Source organism: Hippopotamus amphibius, chromosome 4 (assembly GCF_030028045.1).
Source record: "Hippopotamus amphibius kiboko isolate mHipAmp2 chromosome 4, mHipAmp2.hap2, whole genome shotgun sequence".
NCBI lineage: Eukaryota > Metazoa > Chordata > Mammalia > Artiodactyla > Hippopotamidae > Hippopotamus > Hippopotamus amphibius.
The window spans coordinates 46,109,477-46,135,069 of NC_080189.1; the positions used below are offsets into that span (position 1 = coordinate 46,109,477).

At 38.9% G+C, this 25,593-nt stretch overlaps 1 protein-coding gene across 2 annotated transcripts in view; it reads left to right on the forward strand.

The window, feature by feature from the left end:
• PDE1C (phosphodiesterase 1C) overlaps positions 1-25,593 on the forward strand; it is a 592,555-nt gene that overhangs the window by 565,598 nt on the left and 1,364 nt on the right. The window contains exons 19-20 of one of the 2 annotated variants that reach the window (XM_057733463.1): positions 16,597-16,657; positions 17,312-17,393. The exons of the other annotated variant lie outside the window; for it this stretch is intronic. Of the exons in view, the coding sequence (XP_057589446.1) occupies positions 16,597-16,610 (14 nt within the window). The 3' untranslated portion in view covers positions 16,611-16,657; positions 17,312-17,393. Of the gene's footprint in view, positions 1-16,596; positions 16,658-17,311; positions 17,394-25,593 lie in introns of those variants that run through there. 2 annotated transcript variants of the gene reach the window in all.

Below are 25,593 nucleotides of genomic sequence, written 5' to 3' on the forward strand. Positions count from 1 at the left end.
GCATTTTTTTCCTGGTTGTACATGAAGTGATAGTTCAGTTTGCAATCAGCAGCATCTTAGATTAGATGAAATATAATCTGTTTTTTCAACCTGTGCAGCATCCCTACCCCAATCCAACAACTGGACTCAGTGTCCACTGAGTAGCCGTTGAACTTTCTTGCCTCTGTCACTCTGCCTGTAACACTTTTCTTCCCTTGGTTAATTTCTCTTTGCAGTCTTTCCAAATCATCTAGGTAGAATTAATGCTAACTTATAATGATTTGCTTATAAGTCCTTTAACCATTGATCAGTGGCTTTTTCAAGGGTGGGGACTTTCTTATTCCTTTTTGTCCTGATGCCTGCTGAAGTGACAGGCCCATATTGTGTGCTCATTAATGCTTATCAGACTGTACACTGGTGTGTAAGTGAGCATTATCTACTTTAATTTATGGCTAGATAGAAAGCAACCATCCTCAGAAGAAGGCACGTCTTGGAGTTTGGATTTATATCAACTATACTAACTTACAGCTCTACAACTATAACTATACAACTATACTGATTGCTTTTTAGTATTGAGTAGACCTTGCTCTGTAGTTTCTGGAAGCTCATTTCATCTTGTCTCTGTTTGTGGTTATTGTGCTCCTAGGATTATAGTCATTAGGAGGAAAACAGCTCTAAACCCAACAACTTCAGTGTGTAGTGATGGTGTTTGCTCTTCTTCGTAAAGTTATAACATTCCTGGGTCAGGTGGGACCTCTGACATCATCGTGGACATCTGCACAAACATGCAGAGCTAACCTGTTCCCCACCTGCTATTCTGGGGACCTATTGCTGGCCTGCTGGGTTTCTAAGGCCTCTGAGTCAGAGTCTCAGCCACCTTGTCTTTGGCCCTATTTTGGCAATCTAAAGTGGTCCCAAATTGGGTGTCAGGCTCCAAGTTCTGACCACTCCAAAACCTGTAGAGGTGCAGTGGGTAGTTCTCAAAACACTTGACATAATAAACCATGCTTTGTTTAGCAGACACCCGCCACCTCACTCATAACAACTGCCAGCCCACTGTTTCTCCTTGTGACCTCACAAACACCACGTTACCTCCTACAATGCAGATGCCTCTACCACAAGCTCTTGGTTCAGGCTGCAAGCAACTTAAAATATCATGTTTTAGGATACTCAAAGACAAATGGAGGAATAAAAAATCCTTTAAAAACAGTAAAGGAAAACTGTGCTGAAGCCAAAGAACAGAGATATGCAAAAGAATCAATCCAAAATCTGAAATGTGAAAAAAGCATACAAACATACAGTCATTGGAATTTTTAAAAACAAAGAAAACACAGTTGATGGTATAAACTCAGGGTAGAACACAGCTGAAAAGAGAATTAATGTTGGAAGATAGTCCTTAGGGCTTTATACCAAACATATTGTAGAGATGGAACCATGTAAATAAGAGAAAGAGCATGAACCATAAAACTCTTAGAAGAAAATATATTCATGACCTTGAATCAGACAATGGTTTCTTAGATATGATACTTAAAGCCCAAGCTGCCAAAGAAAAGTTAATAATACAACTTTATCAAAATTAAAAACGTTCCATCGTCAAGAAAATGAAAAGAAAATCCACAGAATGAAAGAAAATATTTGCAAATCACATATCTGATAAGGATTTAGTATCCAGAATATGTAAAGAATTCTTATAACTCAACAATAAAAAAACAAACAAGAAAATTAAAAAGCGGGCAAAAGATTTGAAGAAACATTTCTCCAAAGAAGATATACAAATGGAATGTAAAAAGATGCTCAACATCATTAATCATTAGGGAAATGCAAATCAAAACCACAAGATACCACTTCACATGTGCTAGAATGGCAAGAATAAAAAAGATGGATAATAACAAGTGTTAACGATGATGTGGAGAAATTAGTACCATCATACACTACTGATGGCAATGTCAAATGGTGCAACTACTTTGGAAAACAGTTTGGCAATTCCTTAAAATGTTAATCATAGAGTGACCATAAGACCCAGCAATTATGCTCCTAGGTATGTTCCCAAGAGAACTGAAAACGTATTCATACAAACCTTGTCCACAAATAGTCATAACAATATTACTCATAATAGCCCAGAAGTGGAGACAACCTAAGTGCCCATCAACTGATGAATATATAAACAAAATGAGGTATACACATACAATAGATTATTATTTGGCCATACTAAGGAAAGAAAGTACTGATGCATTCTACAACATGGATGAACCTTGAAAACATTTTGCCAAGTGAAAGAAGCCAGACACAACTGGCTGCATATTGTGTAACTCCTTTTTTGTGAAATATGCAAAACAGACAAATCTATAGCAACAGAATGTAGACTAGTGGCTGCTAGAGGCTGGGAAGAGAGAAGAATAGAGAATGAATTCTCATGGGTATGGGATTTTTTTATTGGTGAAGAAAATATTTTGTAATGAAATATTGGTGATGATTGCACAACCTTGTGAGTACAATAAAAAGCACTGAACTATACATATCAAATGGTGAATTATATGGTATAAAATTTTAAAAATGAAAGAGTATGGAAGATAGATAACTAGCTCTAAAAGCTCAAATTCCTAGACAGTAAATGCACCTCACTTGCCATATCTAAGTAAAACCAAATGCATACCTAAATGCATTGTGTGAGATTGTTCCAAATTATGTCAAGGGTGAGAAAATCTTAAATGCTATAAGAAGCTGCTTATGTTCAAGGGAGCTGCAAACAGTTTGCCTGTAATAAAATGACAACCAACTGACAGCAAAGTATGCATTAACAACAGTAGATGCCAAAAGACAATGCAGATACATCTTTCATAGGCTGAGGGAAAATATAACATTGCATAATAGCTAAAATAGCTAGATTACTAGTTATGAATGAAGGCAAAATAAAAACATTTTAGATTTACAATGACATAATTTAGCACTAACAGATTTCCCTAAAAGAAGTATAAGGGATACACTTCAAGAAGAAGAAAAGTGAACCTAAAAGCAAAGTGTGAGAGACAGGAATAAATGGTGAGCACACAGGTAAATAAAGCATGTTGGTAAATGTGAGTAAATAGTCACCATAAAAATAATGTGTTTTTTTGTGTGTTAAAATAGGAAACAGAAGCTATAGATGGAAAAGGGGATATTTAAGAGGGAGTTAAGGAATGCTAAGATCTATTCCGTCTTTGGGCAGAGCTTTGTCATTTTGTAACTTTTTTGTAACACAAAGGATCATCAGTGAAATCATAGAAATCAAACCTGTAGCATCTAAGTCAGCCAACGAACAACAACAAAAAAAGGGAATATAGAAAATATATCTACTTAATAGAAGGCATAAAGGGAAAAAAAAGAAGCAAACAATAAAGAATGATTATAAAATTAGATAGTAGAATCAAGTCCAAAAATATCAGTAATAACAATAATTGCAAATGGCTTAACCTCTGCTATTAAAAAACAGAAATTTGCATGAGAAAAACAAAATCCAGCCCTGTCTTGCTTTTAAGAGACCTACTTTTTTTTTTAAGCTCTTTATTGGAATATAATTGCTTTACACTCTTGCACCAGCTTTTGAGGTACACCAAAGTGAATCAGCTATATTTATACATAAATCCCCATATGCCCTCCCTCCCACTACTTCCTCCCACCCTCCCTGTCCTGGCCCTCTAAGGCATCACCCATAATGAGTTGATCTCCCTTTGTTATACAGCAACTTCCCACTAGCTATCTATTTTACACTTGGTAGTGTAACTATGCTATGTTACTCTCTCACTTCGTCCCAGCTTCCCCTTCGTCCCCCGCCCTCCCAACTCAATGTCCTCCAGTCCATTCTCTGCATCTGCATCCTTATTCTTGCCCTGTCACTGGGTTCATCAGTACCATTTTTTTTTTAAGATTCCGTGTATATGAGTTAGCATACAGTATTTGTTTTTCTCTTTCTGGCTTACTTCACTCTGTATGACAGACTCTAGGTCTATCCACCTCATTACATATAGCTCCATTTCATTCCTTTTTATGGCTGAGTAGTATTCCATTGTATATATGTGCCACATCTTCTTTATCCATTCATCTGTTGATGGGCATCTAGGTTGCTTCCATGTCCTGGCTATTGTAAATAGTGCTGCAATGAACATTATGGTACATGTTTCTTTTTGGATTATGGTTTCTCTGGGTATATGCCCAGTAATGGGATTACTGGATCATATGGTAGTTCTATTTTTAGTTTTTTAAGGGACCTCCAAACTGTTTTCCATAGTGGCTGTACCAACTTACCTTCCCACCAACAGTGCAGGAGAGATCACTTTTCTCCACACCCTCTCCAACATTTGTGGTTTCCAGACTTTGTGATGATGGCCATTCTGACTGGTGTGAGGTGATACCTCATTGTGGCTTTGACTTGCATTTCTCTAATGATTAGTGATGTTGAGCATCTTTTCATGTGTTTGTTGGCCATCTGTATGTCTTCTTTGGAGAAATGTCTATTTAGGTCTTCTGCCCACTTGTGGTTTGGGTTATTTGCTTTTTGGGTATTAAGCTGCATGAGCTGCTTGTATATTTTGGAGATTAATCCTTTGTCCGTTGCTTCATTGGCAAGTATTTTCTCCCATTCAGAGGGTTGCCTTTTAGTCTTGTTTATGCTTTCTTTTGCTGTGCAAAAGCTTTTAAGTTTCACTAGGTCCCATTTATTTATTCTTGATTTTCTTTCCTTTATTCTAGGAGGTGGGTCAAAAAGGATCTTGCTTTGATGTATGTTATAGAGTGTTCTGCCTATGTTTTCCTCTAGGAGTTTTATAGTGTCTGGCCTTACATGTAGGTCTTTAATCCATTTGGAGTTTATTTTTGTGTATGGTGTTAGGAAGTGTTCTCATTTCATTCTTTTACATGATGCTGTCCAATGTTCCCAGCACCACTTATTGAAGAGGCTGCCTTTTTTCCATTGTATACTCGTGCCTCCTTTGTCAAACATAAGGTGCCCATATGTGCTTGGGCCTACCTCTGAGTTCTCTATTCTGTTCCATTGATCTTCCTTTCTATTTTTGTGCCAGTACCATACTGTCTTGATCACTGTGGCCTTGTAGTATAGATTGAAGTCAGGAAGCCTTATTCCTCCAACTCCATCTTTCCTTCTCAAGATTGCTTTGGCTATTCGGGGTCTTTTGCGTTTCCATACAAATCGTAAAATTTCTTGTTCTAGTTCTGTGAAAAATGCCGTTGGTAATTTGATAGGATTTGCATTGAATCTGTAAAGTGCTGTGGGTAGTATAGTCATTTTCACAATGTTGATTCTTCCAATCTAAGAACATGGTATGTGTCTCCATCTGTTTGTATCGTCTTTGATTTCTTTCATTAGTGTCTTATAGTTTTCTGCATACAGGTCTTTTGCCTCCTTAGGCAGGTTTATTCCTAGGTACTTTATTCTTTTTGTTGCAGTGGTAAATGGGAGTTTCCTTGATTTCTCTTTCTGCATTTTCATTGTTAGTGTATAGGAATGCAAGAGATTTCTGCACATTAATTTTGTATCCTGCTACTTAACTAAATTCATTGATTAGTGCTAGCAGTTTTCTGGTAGAATCTTTAGGGTTTTCTATGTATACTATCATGTCATCTGTAAAGAGTGACAATTTTACTTCTTTTCCAATTTGGATTCCTTTTTTTTTCATTGTCTTCTCTGATTGCTGTGGCTAGAACTTCCAAAACTATGTTGAATGATAATGGTGAGAGTGGGCACCCTTGTCTTGTTCCTGTTCTTAGAGGGAATGCTTTCAGTTTTCACCATTTAGAATGATGTTGGCTTTTGGTTTGTCATATATGGCTTTTATTATGTTGAGGTAATTTCCTTCTATGCCCATTTTCTGGAGAGTTTTTATCATAAATGCATGTTAAGTATTGTCAAAAGCTTTTTCCGCGTGTATTGAGATGATCATATGGTTTTTAACCTTCAATTTGTTGATATGATGTATCACATTGATTGGTTTGCATATACTGAAGAATCCTTGCATTTCAGGGATAAACCCCACTTGATCATGGTGTATGATCTTTTTAATGTGCTGTTGGATTCTGTTAGCTAGTATTTTGTTGAGGATTTTTGCATCTATATTCATCAGTGATATTGGTCTGTAATTTTCTTTTTTTGTGACATCTTTGCTTGGTTTTGGTATGAGGGTGATGGTGGCCTCATAGAATGAGTTTGGGAGTATTCCTCCTTCTGCTATATTTGGGATGAGTTTGAGAAGGATAGGTGTTAGCTCTTCTCTAAATGTTTGATAGAATTCACCTGTAAAGCCATCTGGCCCTGGGCTTTTGTTTGTTGGGAGATTTTTAATCACACTCTCAACTTCCATACTTGTGATTAGTCTGTTCATAGTTTCTATTTCTTCCTGGTTCAGTCTTAGAAGATTGTGCTTTTCTAAGAATTTATCCATTTCTTCCAGGTTATCCAATTTGTTGGCATATAATTGCTTGTAGTAGTCTCTCACGATCTTTTGTATTTCTGTGGTGTCAGTTGTTACTTCTCCTTTTTCATTTCTAATTCTATTGATTTGCATCTTCTCCCTTCTTTTCCTGATGAGTCTGGCTAATGGTTTATCAATTTTGTTAATCTTCTCAAAGAACCAGCTTTTAGTTTCTATGATCTTTGCTATTGTTTCCTTCCTTTCTTTTTCATTTATTTCTGATCTGATCTTTATTATTTCTTTCCTTCTGCCCACTTTGTGGGTTTTTTGTTCTTCTTTGTCTAATTGTTTTAGGTGTAAGGTTAGGTTGTTTATTTGATATTTTTCTTGTTTCTTAAGGTAGGACTGTATTGCTATAAACTTCCCGCTTAGAGCTGCTTTTGCTGCATCCCATAGGTTTTGGGTTGTTGTTTTTTTTTGTTTTCATTGTCATTTGTTTCTAGATATTTTTTGACTTCCTCTTTGATTTCTTTAATGATTTCTTGGTTGTTTGATAATGTATTGTTTAGCCTCCATGTGTTTGTATTTTTTACAGTTTTTTCCCTGTAATTGATATCCAGTCTCATGGCATTGTGGTCAGAGAAGATGCTTGATATCATTTCAGTTTACTTGAATTTACCGAGGCTTGATTTGTGACCCAGGATGTGATCTATCCTGGAAAATGTTCCGTGTGCACTAGAGAAGAAACTGTATTCTGTAGTATTTGCGTGGAATGTCCTATAAATATCAATTAAGTCAAGATGGTCTAATGTGTCATTTAAAGCTGTGTGTCCTACTTTATTTTCTGTTTGGATGATCTGTCCATTGATGTAAGCGGGGTGTTAAAGTCTCCTACTATTGCTGTGTTACTGTCGATTTCCCCTTTTATGGCTGTTAGCATTTACCTTATGTATTGAGGTGCTCCTATGTTGGATGCATAGATATTTACAATTGTGATATGTTCTTCTTGGATGGATCCCTTGATCATTATGTAGTGTCCTTCCTTGTCTCTTGTAATAGTCTTTACTTTCAAGTCTAATTTGTCTGATATGAGTATTGCTACTTCAGCTTTCTTTTGACCTCCATTTGCATGGAATATCTTTTTCCATCCCTTGACTTTCAGTCTATATGTATCCCTTGGTCTGCAGTGGGTTTCTTGTGGGCAGCATATAGAAGGGTCTTGTTTTTGTATCCATTCAGCTAGTCTGTGTCTTTTGGTTGGAGCATTTAATCCATTTACATTCAAGGTGATTATTGATATATGGGTTCTGATTACCATTTTCTTAATTGTTTTGGGTTTGTTTTTGCAGGTGTTTTCCTTCTCTTGTGTTTCCCACTTAGAAAGTTCCTTTAGCAACTGTTGTAAGGCTGGCTTGGTGGTGCTGAATTCTCTTAACTTTTGCTTGTCTGTAAAGCTTTGGATTTCTCCGTCGAATCTGAGTGAGATTCTTGCTGGGTAGAGTATTCTTGGCTGTAGGTTTTTCTTTTTCAGGACTTTCAGTACACCCTGATATTCCCTTCTGGCCTGCAGAGTTTCTGCAGAAAGATCAGCTGTTATCCTTATGGGTTTTCCCTTGTATATTGTTTGTTGCTTTTCTCTTGCTGCTTTTAATATTTTTTCTTTGTGTTTAATTTTCGTTAGTTTGATTAATGTGTGCCTCAGTGTATTTCTCCTTGGGTTTATTCTGTATGGGACTCTCTGTGCTTCTTGGACTTGATTATTTCCTTTCCCATGTTGGGGAAGTTTTCCGCTATAACCTCTTCAAATATTTTCTCAGACCCTTTATTTTTTTCTTCTTCTTCTGGGATGCCTATAATTTGAATGTTGCTGTGCTTAATGTTGTCACCAAGGTCTCTGAGACTGTCTTCCATTCTTTTTATTCTTTTTTTTTTATTTTTATTTTTATTTTTATTTTTTTTTTATTTTTTTGGGGGTACACCAGGTTCAATGATCTGTTTTTATACACATATCCCCATATTCCCTCCCTTCCTTGACTCCCCTGCCTCGAGTCCCCCCCACCCTCCCTACCCCAGTCCTCTAAGGCATCTTCCATCCTCGAGTTGGACTCCCTTTGTTATACAACAACTTCCCACTGACTATTTTACAGTTGGTAGTATATATATGTCTGTGCTACTCTCTCGCTTCGTCTCAGTTTCCCCTTCACCCCCCGCCCCCTCCCATACCTCGAGTTCTCCAGTCCATTCTCTGTATCTGCATCCTTGTTCTGGTCACTGAGTTCATCAGTACCATTTTTAGATTCCGTATATGTGAGTTAGCATACAATATTTGTCCTTCTCTTTCTGACTTACTTCACTCTGTATGACAGATTGTAGTTCTATCCACCTCATTACATATAGCTCCATCTCATCCCTTTTTATAGCTGAGTAGTATTCCATTGTATATATATGCCACATCTTCTGTATCCATTCATTTGTTGATAGGCATTTCGGTTGCTTCCATGTCCTGGCTATTGTAAAGAGTGCTGCAATAAACATTATGGTACAAGTTTCTTTTGGGATTATGGTTTTCTTTGGGTATATGCCCAGGAGTGGGATGACTGGATCATATGGTAGTTCTATTTGTAGTTTTTTAAGGAACCTCCAAATTGTTTTCCATAGTGGCTGTACCAACTTACAGTCCCACCAACAGTGCAGGAGAGTTCCCTTTTCTCCACACCCTCTCCAACATTTGTTGTTTCCAGACTTTGTGATGATGGCCATTCTGATTGGTGTGAGGTGATACCTCATTGTGGCTTTGACTTGCATTTCTCTGATGATGAGTGATGTTGAGCATCTTTTCATGTGTTTGTTGGCATCTGTATGTCTTCTTTGGAGAAATGTCTATTTAGGTCTTCTGCCCATTTGTGGATTGGGTTATTTGCTTTTTTGGTATTAAGCTTCATGAGCTGCTTGTATATTTTGGAGGTTAATCCTTTGTCCGTTGTTTCATAGGCAATTATTTTTTCCCATTCTGAGGGTTGCCTTTTAGTCTTGTTTATGCTTTCTTTTGCTGTGCAAAAGCTTTTAAGTTTCATGAGGTCCCATTCGTTTATTCTTGATTTTATTTCCCTGATTCTAGGAGGTGGGTCAAAAAGGATGTTGCTTTGATGTATGTCATAGAGTGTTCTGCCTATGTTTTCCTCTAGGAGTTTTATAGTGTCAGGCCTTACATGTAGGTCTTTAATCCATTTGGAGTTTATTTTTGTGTATGGTGTTAGGAAGTGTTCTCATTTCATTCTTTTACATGTTGCTGTCCAATGTTCCCAGCACCACTTATTGAAGAGGCTGCCTTTTTTCCATTGTATACTCATGCCTCCTTTGTCAAAGATAAGGTGCCCATATGTGTTTGGGCTTACTTCTGAGTTCCCTATTCTATTCCATTGATCATCCTTTCTATTTTTGTGCCAGTACCATACTGTCTTGATCACTATGGCCTTGTAGTATAGTTTGAAGTCAGGAAGCCTGATTCCACCAACTCCATTTTTCCTTCTCAAGATTGCTTTGGCTATTCGGGGTCTTTTGCGTTTCCATACAAATCGTAAGATTTCTTGCTCTAGTTCTGTGAAAAATGCCATTGGTAATTTGATCGGCATTGCATTGAATCTGTAAATTGCTTTGGGTAGTACAGACATTTTCACGATGTTGATTCTTCCAATCCAGGAACATTGTATGTCCCTCCATCTGTTTGTGTTGTCTTTGATTTCTTTCATCAATGTCTTAAAGTTTTCTGCATACAGATCTTTTGCCTCCTTAGGCAGGTTTATTCCTAGGTATTTTATTCTTTTTGTTGCAATGGTGAATGGGAGAGTTTCCTTAATTTCTCTTTCTGCTCTTCCGTTGTTAGTGTATAGGAATGCAAGAGATTTCTGTGCATTAATTTTGTATCCTGCTACTTTACTAAACTCATCAATGAGTGCTAGCAGTTTTCTGGTAGAGTCTTTAGGGTTTTCTATATATAATATCATGTCATCTGCAAAGAGTGACAATTTTACTTCTTCTTTTCCAATTTGGATTCCTTTGATTTCTTTTTCTTCTCTGATTGCTGTGGCTAAAACTTCCAAAACTATGTTGAATAATAGTGGTGAGAGTGGACACCCTTTTCTTGTTCCTGTTCTTAGAGGGAATTCTTTCAGTTTTTCCCCATTGAGAACAATGTTGGCTTTTGGTTTGTCATATATGGCTTTTATTATGTTGAGGTAATTTCCTTCTATGCCCATTTTCTGGAGAGCTTTGATTATAAATGGATGTTGCACTTTGTCAAAAGCTTTTTCTGCATCTATTGAAATGATCATATGGTTTTTATCCTTCAATTTGTTGATATGATGTATCACATTGACTGATTTGTGTATATTGAAAAATCCTTGCATCCCAGGGATAAACCCCACTTGATCATGGTGTATGATTTTTTTAATGTGCTGTTGCATTCTGTTAGCTAGTATTTTGTTGAGGATTTTTGCATCTATAGTCATCAGTGATATTGGTCTGTAGTTTTCTTTTTTTGTGACATCTTTGCCTGGTTTTGGTATCAGGGTGATGGTAGCCTCGTAGAATGAGTTTGGGAGTGCTCCGCCTTCTGCAATATTTTGGAAGAGTTTGAGAAGGATAGGTGTTAGCTCTTCTCGAAATGTTTGATAGAATTCGCCCGTGAACCCATCTGGTCCTGGGCTTTTGTGTGTTGGGAGATTTTTAATCACTGCCTCAATTTCCGTACTTGTGATCGGTCTGTTCATGGTTTCTATTTCTTCCTGGTTCAGTCTTGGAAGATTGTATTTTTCTAAGAATGTATCCATTTCTTCCAGGTTATCCAATTGATTGGCATATAGTTGCTTGTAGTAATCTCTCATGATGTTTTGTATTTCTGAGGTGTCCGTTGTGACTTCTCCTTTTTCATTTCTAATTCTGTTGATTTGCATCTTCTCCCTTTTTTTCTTGATGAGTCTGGCTAATGGTTTATCAATTTTGTTAATCTTCTCAAAGAACCAGCTTTTAGTTTCATTTATTTTTCTTATGGTTTCTTTCCTTTCTTTTTCATTTATTTCTGCTCTGATCTTTATGATTTCTTTCCTTCTGCTCACTTTGGGGTTTCTTTGTTCTTCTTTCTCTAGTTGTTTGAGGTGTAAGGTTAGGTTGTTTATTCGATCATTTTCTTGTTTCTTAAGGTAGGACTGTATTGCTATAAACTTCCCTCTTAGAACTGCTTTTGCTGCATCCCATAGGTTTTGGGTTATTGTGTCTTCGTTGTCATTTGTTTCTAAATATTTTTTGATTTCCTCTTTGATTTCTTTAGTGATTCCTTGGTTGTTTAAGAGTGAATTGTTTAGCCTCCATGTGTTAGTATTTTTTACATTTTTTTCCCTGTAATTGATATCTAGTCTCATGGCGTTGTGGTCTGCGAAGATGCTTGATATGATTTCAATTTTCTTGAATTTACCGAGGCTTGATTTGTGACCCAAGATGTGATCTATCCTGGAAAATGTTCCGTGTGCACTTGAGAAGAAAGTGTAGTCTGTTGTTTTTGGATGGAATGTCCTATAAATATCAATGAAGTTGAGATGGTCTAATGTGTCATTTAAAGCTTGTGTGTCTTTATTTATTTTCTGTTTGGATGATCTGTCCACTGATGTAAGTGGGGTGTTCAAGTCTCCCACTATTTTTGTGTTACTGTCGATGTCCCTTTTTATAGCTGTTAGCATTTGCCTTATGTATTGAGGTGCTCCTATATTGGGGGCATAGATATTTACAATTGTGATATGTTCTTCTTGGATGGATCCCTTGATCATTATGTAGTGTCCTTCCTTGTCTCTTTTAATAGTCTTTACTTTCAAGTCTAATTTGTCTGATATGAGTATTGCTACTCCAGCTTTCTTTTGACTTCCATTTGCATGGAATATCTTTTTCCATCCCTTGACTTTCAGTCTATATGTATCCCTTGGTCTGAAGTGGGTTTCTTGTAGGCAGCATATAGAAGGGTTTTGTTTTTGTATCCATTCAGCCAGTCTGTGTCTTTTGGTTGAAGCATTGAATCCATTTACATTTAAAGTGATTATTGACATGTGTGTTCCAATTACCATTTTCTTAATTGTTTTGGGTTTGTATTTGTAGGTGTTTTCCTTTTCTTGTGTTTCCTACTTAGAGAAGTTCCTTTAGCACTTGTTGTAAGGCTGGTTTGGTGGTGCTGAATTCTCTGAACTTTTGCTTGTCTGGAAAGCTTTTGATTTCTCCCTCAAATCTGAATGAGATTCTTGCTGGGTAGAGTCTTCTTGGCTGTAGGTTTCTCTCTTTCAGGACTTTGAGTATATCCTGCCATTCCCTTCTGGCCTGCAGAGTTTCTGTAGAAAGGTCAGCTGTTATCCTTATGGGTTTTCCCTTATATGTTGTTTGTTGCTTTTCTCTTGCTGCTTTTAATATTTTTTCTTTGTGTTTAATTGTCGTTAGTTTGATTAATATGTGTCTTGGTGTATTTCTCCTTGGGTTTATTCTGTATGGGACTCTCTGTGCTTCTTGGACTTGGTGAATTATTTCCTTTCCCATGTTGGGGAAGTTTTCCACTAGAACCTCTTCAAATATTTTCTCAGACCCTTTCTTGTTTTCTTCTTCTTCTGGGATGCCTATAATTCGAATGTTGGTACGTTTAAGGTTATCACTGAGGTCTCGGAGACTGTCTTCTAATCTTTTTATTTTTTTTCCCTTTTCCTGCTCTGTGGCAGTTATTTCCCCCATTCTATCTTCCAACTCACTTATTCGTTCTTCTGCCTCAGTCATTCTGCTGGTTATAGCATCTAGAGTATTTTTAATTTCAGTTATTTTGTTATCCATTGCTGTTTGTTTTTCTGAGTTCTTATGAACTGTTTCTTGTACTTTCTCTATTTTGTTATCGAGATTTTGTATCATTTTTACTATCATTACTCTAAATTCTTTTTCAGGCATTTTTCCTATTTCCTCCTCATTTATTTGGTCTTGTGGGTTTTTTCCCTGCTCCTTTGCCTGCATGGTGTTTCTTTGTTTCCTCATGGTTGTCCAAACTTTTGGGGTTGCTTGTCCTGGAGATAGAGGTGTTTATAGAAGACTGTCCAAGCCTCAGACTAATGTCCAAGTATTGGATTAAATGAATATTAAGTCTAGGAAACACATACATGTATAAGACACACAATTACTGAATCCGTTAGGACATAAGGCTCTAGAAAGACCTGACAGAACCCCAGTGTGCTATCAGATATTCAAAGAGAAACCCAACAGAAATTGACAACTGAAACAGAACAAATCAGAGACAAAAGCAAAAGCAAACAAACAACAAATAACACCCTACACATACAAACATCAATCCAAGGAGATTTTGTAAGCTAGGATCGAATATAGAAAAGAGCTGGAGTACCACCAGAGAGAATGGAGATTCTCAGAATGTAATTAGACAACTGTACTAAGAACTAAGATAAAGACAAAAGCCTAATATTAAATACCAAGGCAGTGCGTCATCTGGAGAATAGAGCAAGGAGTCTGAGCAGACCAATAGTGTTGCTTATAAGTATGTTAAGATAAAATAAAATTAAAATGGCTGGAAGAAAGGGGAACAGAAGAGCGTAATGTGGTTGGAAATATGCAAATAAAAAGAAAGGAATAGAAATGTATAAAAGATAGGGATGAAAGGAAAGTATGAGAGATATTTTGTCCGTACTACCAAAAACTTAGCTAGATATAGAAGTATATAAAAAGGCAAAAAAAAAAAAAAAAGAATAAAAAATATCATTAAAAAATTATGTTATAAAACTTGTAGATCCCTTAGGGCTAAGGTCGTATTTAATAAATCAAAAAAAAAGAGAGAGAGAGAGAAAGAAAAAAAAAAATCCAGAACTGATCCCAGAATGGACCAGTTCAATAAGTATTGATACTACTATTTCTGTTTCCTTAGCGTCTCAGCTGTAAGTGTCCTTCTCCTTGCCTTGGGTTTTTTTTGCGTTATTCTGTGACCAGCAGAGGTTCCTTTATTGTTCGTCTGTAAGCCTCGGTGTGTGGGGAGGGAGAGGGTACAATAGTGGCTCCTTTTCCTGGGAGTGAGTGAGCAGTGGCGCACTGTTGCTTCAGTCAGGCTTGGAGGTGCCTGTTGCAGAGGGCGCTGGTGGCTCAGGCGTACACAGAAAGTCTTAGAGTTGGGCCTCTCTAGGGGTTTTTTTCTTTTTGATGCTGTTTTTTTTTTTTTTTTTCTCTCGGCAGCCTCCTTGCTGCTGGTGTTGCAAGGAGTTTTAATCTAGCCCCGCCCGAGTGCCTGAGGGTGCTTGTTATCCCTGAGCACCTTAGGTGGCCCGCAGGGCGTCTCTCCACTGCCTGTTGCAGAGGCGCCGAAAGAGAGGGAGAGGCTACTCACGCAGCTCCTCCCCCCCGCCCGTGAGCCTGCAGCCTCCAGCCTCCATCATGGCCGGGCAGCTCTCAGGGACGGGCACTCCTCTCCGCGGACCTCCTCCCTCCTGTCCTCTCGGTCCGTCACCCTACCGGCAACAATGTTTCTCACCCTGAACCAGCTCTCCGGTTCCCACGCTCCCGCTCCTGGACCCTCCGTTCAGCCGTGGATCGATGTCTCGGTCCGGGAACGCTGAGCTGCGCTGCGGACCCTCCATGTGTTTCTCACTCCCTCCCATCTGCCACAGCTCCGCCGCTTCACCCTCTTTGAGCCCTCGTAGATGCCTCCCTACCGGCTATGTCGGGCTCCCCGCAGCCCTTTCTGGTGTCCGAGGCCGTCTGCTGGTGTTCAGCTGGTTCTCTGTGGGAATTACTGCGTCCTTCCGTGCATTCCCAATGCATCTGTGGAGAGGGATGCACTCCACGTCTCTCTACTTCACCGCCATCTTTTCTCTCCCATTCTTTTTATTCTTTTTTCTCTTTCCTGCTCTGTAAGAGACACAATTTTAAGAAAAACTTCCAGAATGTTTGCTAATGTATGGCAGAAGAAATTCCATGCATTTATTGTATGTCAATTATATCTCAATACAAGTTCTTAAAAAAAAGAAATTCCATGCAAAATATAAAGCTAGTTTTTGGAAAAACATTGTCCATTTTAGTATCTATACAACTTCCTATTATATGAATATCACAGGATATTTAATCATTTTTCTATTGACAGTGGTTTTCCATTTTTTTGTTAGTATAAACAGTGCTGAGCATAATGTTGGGCCAAAAAGCAAGTTCCAATAAGATTTATACCATCTAACACAACCTTTAGTATCTTTTAAAACAAGCAAAAAAAAGTTAAATATCTTATGGATACATATAAATGCAATAATTGAATGACTAAAGGCACAGGAATAATAAACATCAAATTCTGGATGATTTCTTTTGGGGTGGGAAGAAAAGCATTATGGAAGGGTATATTAGGTACTTTACCTTGATAATTAATCTTTTCAAACAAACTTTTAATCAAATATGCAAAATGTTAAGATTTGATTAAACTATTAAGAGAGTACTTGGGTATTTGTTATATTATTAATTATACTTTTCTGTATGCTCAAATATTATATATTAAAGAACGTCTTAAGTGAAAAATCTGTGACTATCTTCCAAAACTGTATTGTTTGTCACATGCTTCAATCTGGAAGCCACTAGAGACCAGTTCATTAAAAAAGTGTTTGTGCAGTTTCTGAAATTATCAAAGCTTCCTCCTGAAATGCCAGCACCAGCAAACCACTCTGGGGACATCACCTTGATTCCTTGCATGTCTATAGCAAAGTGATTCTTATATAGTAAAGTAATAGCACCTGCAGCCAATTTTTTTCTAGTGCCAACTTCAACTGTGCCCCATGAGGTTTGTGAACCCAGTCAAGCTCCATGGGTGGGCTGTAAATGATGGAGAGCTGCGCAAATGTTGGCTCTTGCTAGAGGAGTGGCCCAGAGCTTCACTTCCAGTCATGACTGCTAATGATGGAGACTAGTCAGTGGCTTCTGAACAGATTATCCCAGGCACCTCGGTCACATCACTTTCCTGAAGTGATCCTTAGATGGAAAGGTACAGTACCATAGCCATTGCTGATGCAGATAGCTGATTGCTCCTGTGTGTGCAGCTGCTGGCTTGCACGGTAGTGTTGGCAGTAGACGCAGCTCTGCTTCTAATCTCTGTTGCCTTATGTAGAAAGAGTTGGTGTGTTGAGATGCCAGCTGGCTTGCAGTGACATTTTTGTGTGTCCTGTTCTAGGGGACTACGGATAAAACATCCATCCAGAGGATTCCTCAGAAGAGAACTGACCAGCCCTGAGGTCTGAAGACATTTTAGGAAGCTTATGTTGCTTTTACATAAACAAAATACTATGTGTATTGTAAGTTATTGAGTGATTAACTTCAAAAATGGTAACTTCTAATCTTCCTAATACAGGTTTTTAACAATAAATACTTTGATACGTATTGCACATCCATCCAATATCAGGGACAATGCTAGGTTCTTCACATGCATTATCTCATTTAATCCTCACAGCAACCCTCCTAGGAAGGTACTATTATCTCCATTTCACAAATTAAGAAATTGAAGCATACTCAGATAAATAGCTTGCCCAAAGTTAGCAGGTGGCAAGCCTGTACTCTTTGCTCAAGTTTCATTGTCGGGGATAAAGAATGTCGTCAAATAGTCCACACTGGAACGGCCTTTCTTTTCACACTTGTACTTTGCCTGGAGATTAGATCAATTATGCATGTACCGATCTCAAGCACAACTGTGGGGTGTGGAGGGATCCTGCATTGTCTTAATTTTAAGTGAAGATTCCCGTGAGTTTTCTCTTTGCAACTGCCTTTTAACTTGAGTTCAGTTTAAGGGATGCCAGCTATAATTCTTATTATGGACTAGGGCAAAGCACATTTGTTATGCGGTGATTTAGCACTTCACAGCTCTAGAACCCTAAAGAAATTTATCTTTACAGGCTTCTTCTGGCAGAGGTCATTGTTGATGTGAGCAAAGGACAGCAACTGATTTGGCCTTACACTTCCCATCTTCAGATGCACACGTGGAAAAATGCACACACTGATGAAAAAATCATGATGATTTAGCTTACATAATCTCCCAAATATTTTTCTCCTTTGAAAGAGCATGCCTCATGTACTTTGTGCTTGCCAGGGCAAGTGAAATGAAAACAACTCAACTGAAGATGATCATCTCCTTGAGAGAGGACTTTCTTATTCTTTTTTATTAATTAAAATAATATTTTTATAAAATTAAAACATTAATCATTAAATCATAAGATTGCAGGTATTTAATAGCCAGCAGTTGTTTGAATAAGAAAGAGCTTATTTTCCAGCCTTACCTAAGTGCTCCTGCTCTTTCACCTATTTGTCAGAGGGACTTGAAAACTGTTCCTCAGTGCCTCTCCAGACGATAGCAAGACCTGTAGAAATGGGTTAAGGTTATAGCACTGGTGTAAAACAAGTGTGCTTGGCCTCAAATTTGAAGCTTCAAAGGAAAGGAACTTGCCAACGTTCTTCTTTGAGAGAACACGGGCAGCAAATCTAGGTAGCAAGGCATTGCTGATGCAAGGGAGAAATATTAGGTTTTGTAGATTCTAGTCAACTTTGCCAGCTGTTGTGTATTCTAAGTAATTCTCCTCTTCTCTAGTAAATGGCAGCTTTATGAAGGTTACTGAGTGTGATGTTGAGTAGTTTACTCATTCATTAAATATTTTTCAACACCAACTGTTATTAGTACTAGACTAAGTTCTGGGGATGCAAATGTATAAAACGTCTTGTCCCATCCTCATGAAGTTTATAGCCAGGATCAGTGATCTATGGGGTGAAGCATAAAGAAGAGGTATCTCAAAGACCAGGGAACCAGTGGTTCAAGAATGGCTTCCAAAGAAGGATCAAAAGTCATTTGTTTGTCATGTTTCCTAATTACATCAAGATTAGAGTTCAGGGACTGAAACTCCTTCCATCCTGGTTGGGTATCTAAGCCATATTTCCCATCTGAGGGTTCCAGCAGTCTACACGCATTGTTAGGCATTGCCCAAAGTGATTGAGTGAGCCTCCGTATTTGTACATGGTATAATAGTTTAGAACATGGGCTAGATATTTCTGCTTTGCTTAAAATGGCACTAAGTTTCAGCAAAGTGTTTCCCTCAGGTAGCTGAAAAAATATATACATTTTTTTTTTCACAAATGCCCATTTTGGATAATTAGCCCTTTGTGAATCACAGTGGTGTGTTCTCTGCCAAATATTCACAAATAAATTCATTAAGGTAATCTCTTCATTGTGTGCTGAGGTCTTTCATCTAGTAAAATCAGTTTTGTACAGGGAATTATATGACTTTTCTATACCATAATAAATCCACCAGGGAAGCCACCATTAAAAGTCTCCTGGTGATGACCTTTCATCTCCCGTGCTATGTAATGATGGTAGCCACATACCAAGCACCTACGACGTACTGGCCCTCCAAGAGGTTGCAAGGTACTGTACATGCATTATCCCAGTTATAGCCCCTTTAAAATCCTCACAACAACCATGCAAAGAAATTACCATTTCTCACATTTTACAAAAAAACAAAACAAAACAAAACAAAACAAAAATCCTGAATCCCAAAACAAATTATCTCCTTGGGATCTCACAGCTGGTAATAGCTTACCCTAGTTCTGTGACACCCCAAACCCACGCTTCTCTCACAATACCACACCACCTCTCCCAAAAGTTGATCTTCATGGGTTGGATTCTTGTCACAGGTCTTAGCACATGGCCAAGGGTCGGCCACTCCTGTATGCAATGACCAGACCCTGTCAGCTGCCCCAAGCATCCCTTGAAACTTAAGTATAAGCCGACTTTTTCTCAAAACAAACTCGGCACCTAAGCCAGTGCTCTTCAACCTGGCTATGCATTAGAATCGCTGGGTGTTATAAACATACTGATGCTTGGGCTCCACCTTAAAAGAGTGAATTACTTCTGAGACTCTTGGAGGTGGGGGTTAGGAATTGATAAATTTGAAGCTCTCCAGGTGATCTCGTGGGCATCCAGGTGGATGGAACTGCAGGTGGAAGCAAACAGCTTCAGGTTGGATAAAGGGCAACAGAACTATGTGGTTCATCATTTCTCTGTGCGTTTCATGTATTCCTCTGGAGAGCTGGAAATGCTAATCGGGTCCCCTTTCCATACTAGGGAGTGGTTTGGTTCAGGCAGTGTTAACTGGGCTTTTTCTGGATAGCTTCTCAGACAGCAAGCTTCCTATCTCCTGTGCTCTTTGCTCTGTGAGCTTCAGATATGGAAGCAGTAGATTAGTTAGTATGCTCGTTTTCTTGAGGAAAAGTCCTTGGAGAGCCAGAGTCTTTTCCAATGTAGATGCTGGGTTTAATTATTCTAGTTTTAATATAAACTACATCTTGAAGAGTTTAAGAATAAACTGTCACCTTAGCCAACACTGCCTCTAATGTGCATCATTTAAGAGTAATCTTCCAGCTGGGTTCATGTTGCTAGATTGTATTTCTACAAAAGGAAAGGACACTTATCCGCATGGCCTTCATGTAATGCTTTTATGTATTGAGGAGACAAAGGAATTCCCTAGCTAGGAAAGTATGCTGCTACTGAGTTTTCCTGGCAGTTGCAAATCTTCCAGATAATTCCTGAAATGTAGGATCTTCCTCTGAGGAAAGGGATGGAAACTGACACTGGGTGAGTGCCTACTATGTGTTGGTGCTGTGCTGGCTGTTTCTCACGTATTGGTTTCTTGTCATTCTCACTTAGGCCTCTGCAATGAGTGTTACTGTCTCTGTGTTTTGTTGTTTTTTGTTTGTTTGGTTGGTTTTTTTAATGGGAAACTGAAATTATGTGTCCCAGTCACATGGGGACAGAGACAGAACTGAATCAGACCTCCTTTCAAGGATGGGGAGGTGACTACATGGTTGAGATCATGGTTATAAAAACACTGAACACTGCAGAAGACAGGTCATTCTACCGGGCTCCTTAAACAGTAAAGCCCCGGGTTCACAAAAAGTTGTTATACTTCACTTTCATTATTAAAACTGTCTGCTGGCAAGCCTGGGTATTGCTCAAGAACCAAGTCTCCTGTTCTGGTGAAACAAATTAACATCTTCCACTTGTCCCTTAAGGAAAAGACCAACTATGAAAACGAATTCAGCCAAACCGCTAATTTTAAAGGGTGTGTTTCTGCCTTTGGGATTGGGATGAACCCGTCTTGATTCCGCTCTCCGTGGAGCTTATGTTATCAGTGAGAGGAGTCTTTTGGCTGATTGTGGGTGTTCCCACGAGCTCGTTTTCAGAACACAGTTAATTCATACCAAATGCGCTAGTGTGGCTGCCTTGATCAGAATCAGGCATAAGTCGGGTTTGGAATTCCAGATGCTCTGAGAAAATGTCCCAGAAAGGAGCTAGAAAGAGTCCAGAGAGAAGACAAATCTGGAGAGTGAAACTAACATCAGGCCGATCCTCTGTAAAGGACAGAAGGCCGAGCAGCCCCCTTCCTAGCATCCCAATGTTGGTGCTGCCAGGGATGGCGGTGCCCATCCCAGTCTTTCCAGAGCTCCGTTTGCTTAGGGTTTAGTCTCTCCTTACCCATCAGCAGTTCCCCCCAGACACGGTCACTGTCACTATAATAATAATAATAAAAATTGCCCTTAACTGAAGGCCTTCTTTATGCCAGACACTGTACTAATCATTCACGTGCCCCATCTCACTGATTCCTTCCAAGCAGCCCTGTTAGGTGTGCAATATTGTTATTCAGAGCGGAAAAGTGACACTTAGAGAGTGGAAGTGTTTGCCTAAGATTAAACAGCTGGGGGAGGTAAAGGAGGCTTTAAACCCTGGTCTCTCTGACTGCAAAGCTCGCACTCTTCCTCTCACCCTTAGTCAGACACCAGGAATATCCTCTTCGGTCCTACTCTATTTCCAAATGTTCAATGTATTTAGAAAAGATTGCTGACTCCAAGTGTTGGCTCTTCTTGTTGCCGATTTCCTCACAGGCCCCCAATGATAGCATCCAAGTTGCTTTTTCCAACAAAAAGAAAAATTTTTTTTTCATTTCTCAGACACAATAGGAAAAACAAACTATGTGGGTAGGAGAGAGAGAGAAAAAAAAACAAAGTTTTGAAGACCGCAAGTAACTTTAATGGATGCATAAAGGACTCCTCGCCAGCCAGGCAGTTCGTTGTGATCAAACTATAGCAAGAGCCCTGGCTAGCTCTTTACAGTTTATGGAACACTTGCAGTGTGTGCAAAATATTATCACTGTTGTTTCTTTTGTGAAGATAAGGAGGGGAAGATTGGCGAGACTGAAACAGTAGTTTGCAAACTCCAGCACAGTGGAATTATCTGAAGAGCTTTAGAAAGTCCTAAGGCTTCAGCCTAACCCCCACAGATTCTACTTTCATGGATCTGGGGTACCCAGGATTTTTAAAAGCTGCCCAGGTGGTTCTCATATGCAGCAAGGGGTGAGAACCACCAAGTTAAAAAAAGACACATGCACCCCAATGTTCGTAGCTCCACTATTTACAATAGCCAGGTCATGGAAGCAACCTAAATGCCCATTGACAGAGAAGTGGATAAAGAAGATGTGGTACATACATACAATAGAATATTACTCAGCCATAAAAAGGAACAAAATTGGGTCATTTGTAGAGACATGGATGGACCTAGAGACTGTCATACAGAGTGAAATAAATCAGAAAAACAAATATCGTATATTAACACATATAGGTGGAATCTAAAAAAATGGTATAGATGATCTTATTTCCAAAGCAGAAATAGAGACACAGGCATAGGGAACAAATGTATGGATACCAAGGGGGAAAGGGGTGGGGTGGGAGGAATTGGGAGCTTAGGATTGACACATATACATTATTGATACTATGTATAAAATAGACAACTGATGGGAACATACTGTATAGCACAGGGAACTCTACTTAATGCACTGTGGTGACCTAAATGGGAGGAAAGTCCAAAGGGAGGGGATATATGTATACGTATGGCTGATTCGTTTTGCTGTAAAGTGGAAGCTAACACATTGTAAAGCAACTATACTCCAATAAAAATTAATTAAAAGAAAATTCACCCTTGACCCTGGGGCTCCTTTGACTTGATCGTTTGTCTCCGGTGCTTGGACTTTTGGAACACGTTAGCATCCCAACCCCCAACCCCACAGAGGTGAGGGGAAGGACAAAAGCAGCTATTTAAGAGACCTGTTAGCCATGACCTTTATGCAATTCCTTCCTGAGCCACTACCACACAAATTGGATTAAGAGGGAGTGATTTGCTTTTGCTTTGGGGGAAGCATGATTACGGCCACTAACAAGGGTATTCAAGGATCCCATATGTCACAGACATATCCTCAAATACTGATAGTATAAATGAATTACTACCTTAACTTATTATGGTAGTTATTAAAACTTACCCTGAACTTTGGTCCCAGGTTATTTTAAATATCAGAGATCTGAGGTTAGACCGCTTGGTTGTGAACCCAGAATCCAGACCTCCGGCATGCTAGCTGTGTAAACTTAAGCTCTTTAAGCCTCAATTTCCTCACTAAAAAAGGGGTGATGAAAAGGTGGTGATAAAAAAGGGGTGATAATAATGCTTGCCTGTTGGATCGTAGTGAATATTAAAGGCTAGTTCACGTTAAATTCTTAGCATTGTGCCTAGTACATGAAGTATGTCAGATATTATAATTATTTTACCATCGCAGATCCTGAAATGAAAATCACAGGCTCAGTTCTTATATCACTTCATCCTCTATGGAACAGATGTTAACATGTCAATCCCTTGCAATTCAGAACTCATGGATGATTTTTGTATTTTTATAAGGATTTTGCATCAAATTTCAGACAGATACTAATAGACACTGACTTTAGAAATGGAATGTATGCGGCACTGGGATTTTGCTCTTTATGTAAAACAACACTTAAGAGGCAATAAATGATTATTTTTTATCTTGTTAGTCTTAGTGTATGTGTTTGTGTGTGTGTGTGCTTGTGTGCATGTGCAAATGCCATTAGAAAATGTCTACAGGTGGAAAAGTTTTTTCCAAAGGTCATGTTATGGCATTATCTTTGAAAGATAAGAAAACACACACCCAACACTTCTTTCTTTAAAGAAACTTGACAGTATTAGAATTTATTCCGAAGCAAAGAGTAAACCAAGTTGCTGCCTTTGGAGGCAATACTCTGCAACCGGAAATTTGGAAATTCTCCAAGTTGCTGCTGCCGTGCAATGGTTCCCAAAGAGCACACTGAAGTTGTGGGGGGGAGTGAAAACACAGAGTTGAGTTCTAATACAGGTTATGATTTAACGCACGGGAATTAGGCTGCACCTAGATTAGATGAGCACTAGTGACCATTCTTTCTGCCTGCTCTCAGGGCAAACAACAGGGCATACTGAATTAATATCACGAAAATACATGACATGATATTGTGACAGTGCAATGGATGAACCCAGTCTTTCTGAAAGCCTGGCACGCTCCTGATAAAGGGGGCTCCTTAGCCTAATCAAATTCAGAAAAACCACATGCCACTGGCTGTTCTTAGGGATTCATAATACATGTCGTCATCATTTAGGTCTCTGAGAAGCCCTGCCATGAACACAACTAGTTTAGCCGAGTTACATTTGACTGAAGAACCCCTCCCACGCCCAACAACACTGACTGCATTTATAACTTGATTGAAGGGTACTTTGGGACTAAATACACAGCAAATAAGGAGCTTAAAAAACCTCATTCATATTTCAATATCTGAATCCAGCTAACAGCTATATTAATTCAATATATGAAAGAATCTCGATCTATTTTCTGAAGAATAATTGTATGCATTAGTTTCTTATGGGGAAAAAAAGTAGCCACTAAGCAAAGTAGTCCCAGAGAGAGAGAGAGAGAGAGAATAAAATGTTGATGGTGGCAGAAGAAAGGGTAAAAGTCATAGACACCTTTGGGAGGAATGAAAATACCTTTGCATTTATGAAAAAGATGAGATTTAAACAAATGAGGATTAAAACTCCTAAAAGAGCATCACTTCTAGGAAAAAAACACGCTGTGTGTAATTGTAAAATAAAGGATGATGATGTATCAGTTTCTGTCTTAAACTTTTCTTTTCCTAAGCATATTTGAAAGTAATATAGATAATGACTTCCCCAAGTTCAGGCTCTGTGCAGAAATCTTCATTAGCTAATGAGATCGTTTTCTCCAAGTAAATTGCTCTAGGAGACGAGAGCAGACCTTGTGAATGTGTCCTCAAGAGGAAGAGTGTCCAGCTTGCTGATAATCAAGTATATGAAGGGAGGGGGTTCTGTTCCCAGTTTGGTCCTTCTCTGTGTGGTGGGGGTGGGTTTCGGGTGGGCAAGGGGAAGGGGACTGTAACACCGCTGCTTGGGTTCAGCTGCGGGAGGTGCCCAGTCATGGAAAGGGAAAGCGCCAGACCCCCTTCCAGAAATATCTGAGGGATGACCACAAGACAAATGAAAGTGTCCCTAACCGGCCACAGCACCACCCCAGAAGAAAGGTCCCCATTAAATTCAAAATGGTGCCTCATCCTGGGTGCTGCTGTTTTGCCCTGTCATCAAATCATGTTCCCCTGCAGAGGGGAAAGGCAGTCAGTGCATACAAACAACACTGTAAGAATTTTTCTTTTTCCCCACATTTTGAGTGAGGGTGACAGCAGGCATATAAGTATTTCCATGATCTCGGTGGGGAGCCGATCTCTATCAGCAGGTTCAACTCTATTTGCAGCGACTCCAGTGGCAAGGAGAGTTTTGGTTCTGACAATCAAAATTCTAGCAAATGGTAAATGTTTCTTCATGCTGAGAAGTGGGAAATCCAATAATGCTTTGGCTGGGTTCATGCTGAGTAGCGAAAATAGAATGAATATGGAGAGGGATTGTGACTTAAAGAGCAGTAAATCAGCTAGCCCAGACCTGTGGGACAATCAGCTTTTAATTTGAAGCCCTTGCCTGTTTCTACTCCATTCTCCAGGGTAACAGGACTACTTTTATATTTGTTCCTAGAGTGTTTTGTGCTGCAATCCCTTGTTTATCCCCAAGGAACAGAATTAAATATTCTGAGATCTTTTTACAAAAAAATCTGTTCTGCACATACATTATTCTGTCACGATAGGACCATTTGCTGAAAATCTTAACTATGTGTTAGCCTAACTCCAGAGGCAAAGTTGGTGTGAATAGTGTGGAGCTCATAGTAATAGCATCACTTATTATGATTGAACGCTTTTTCTT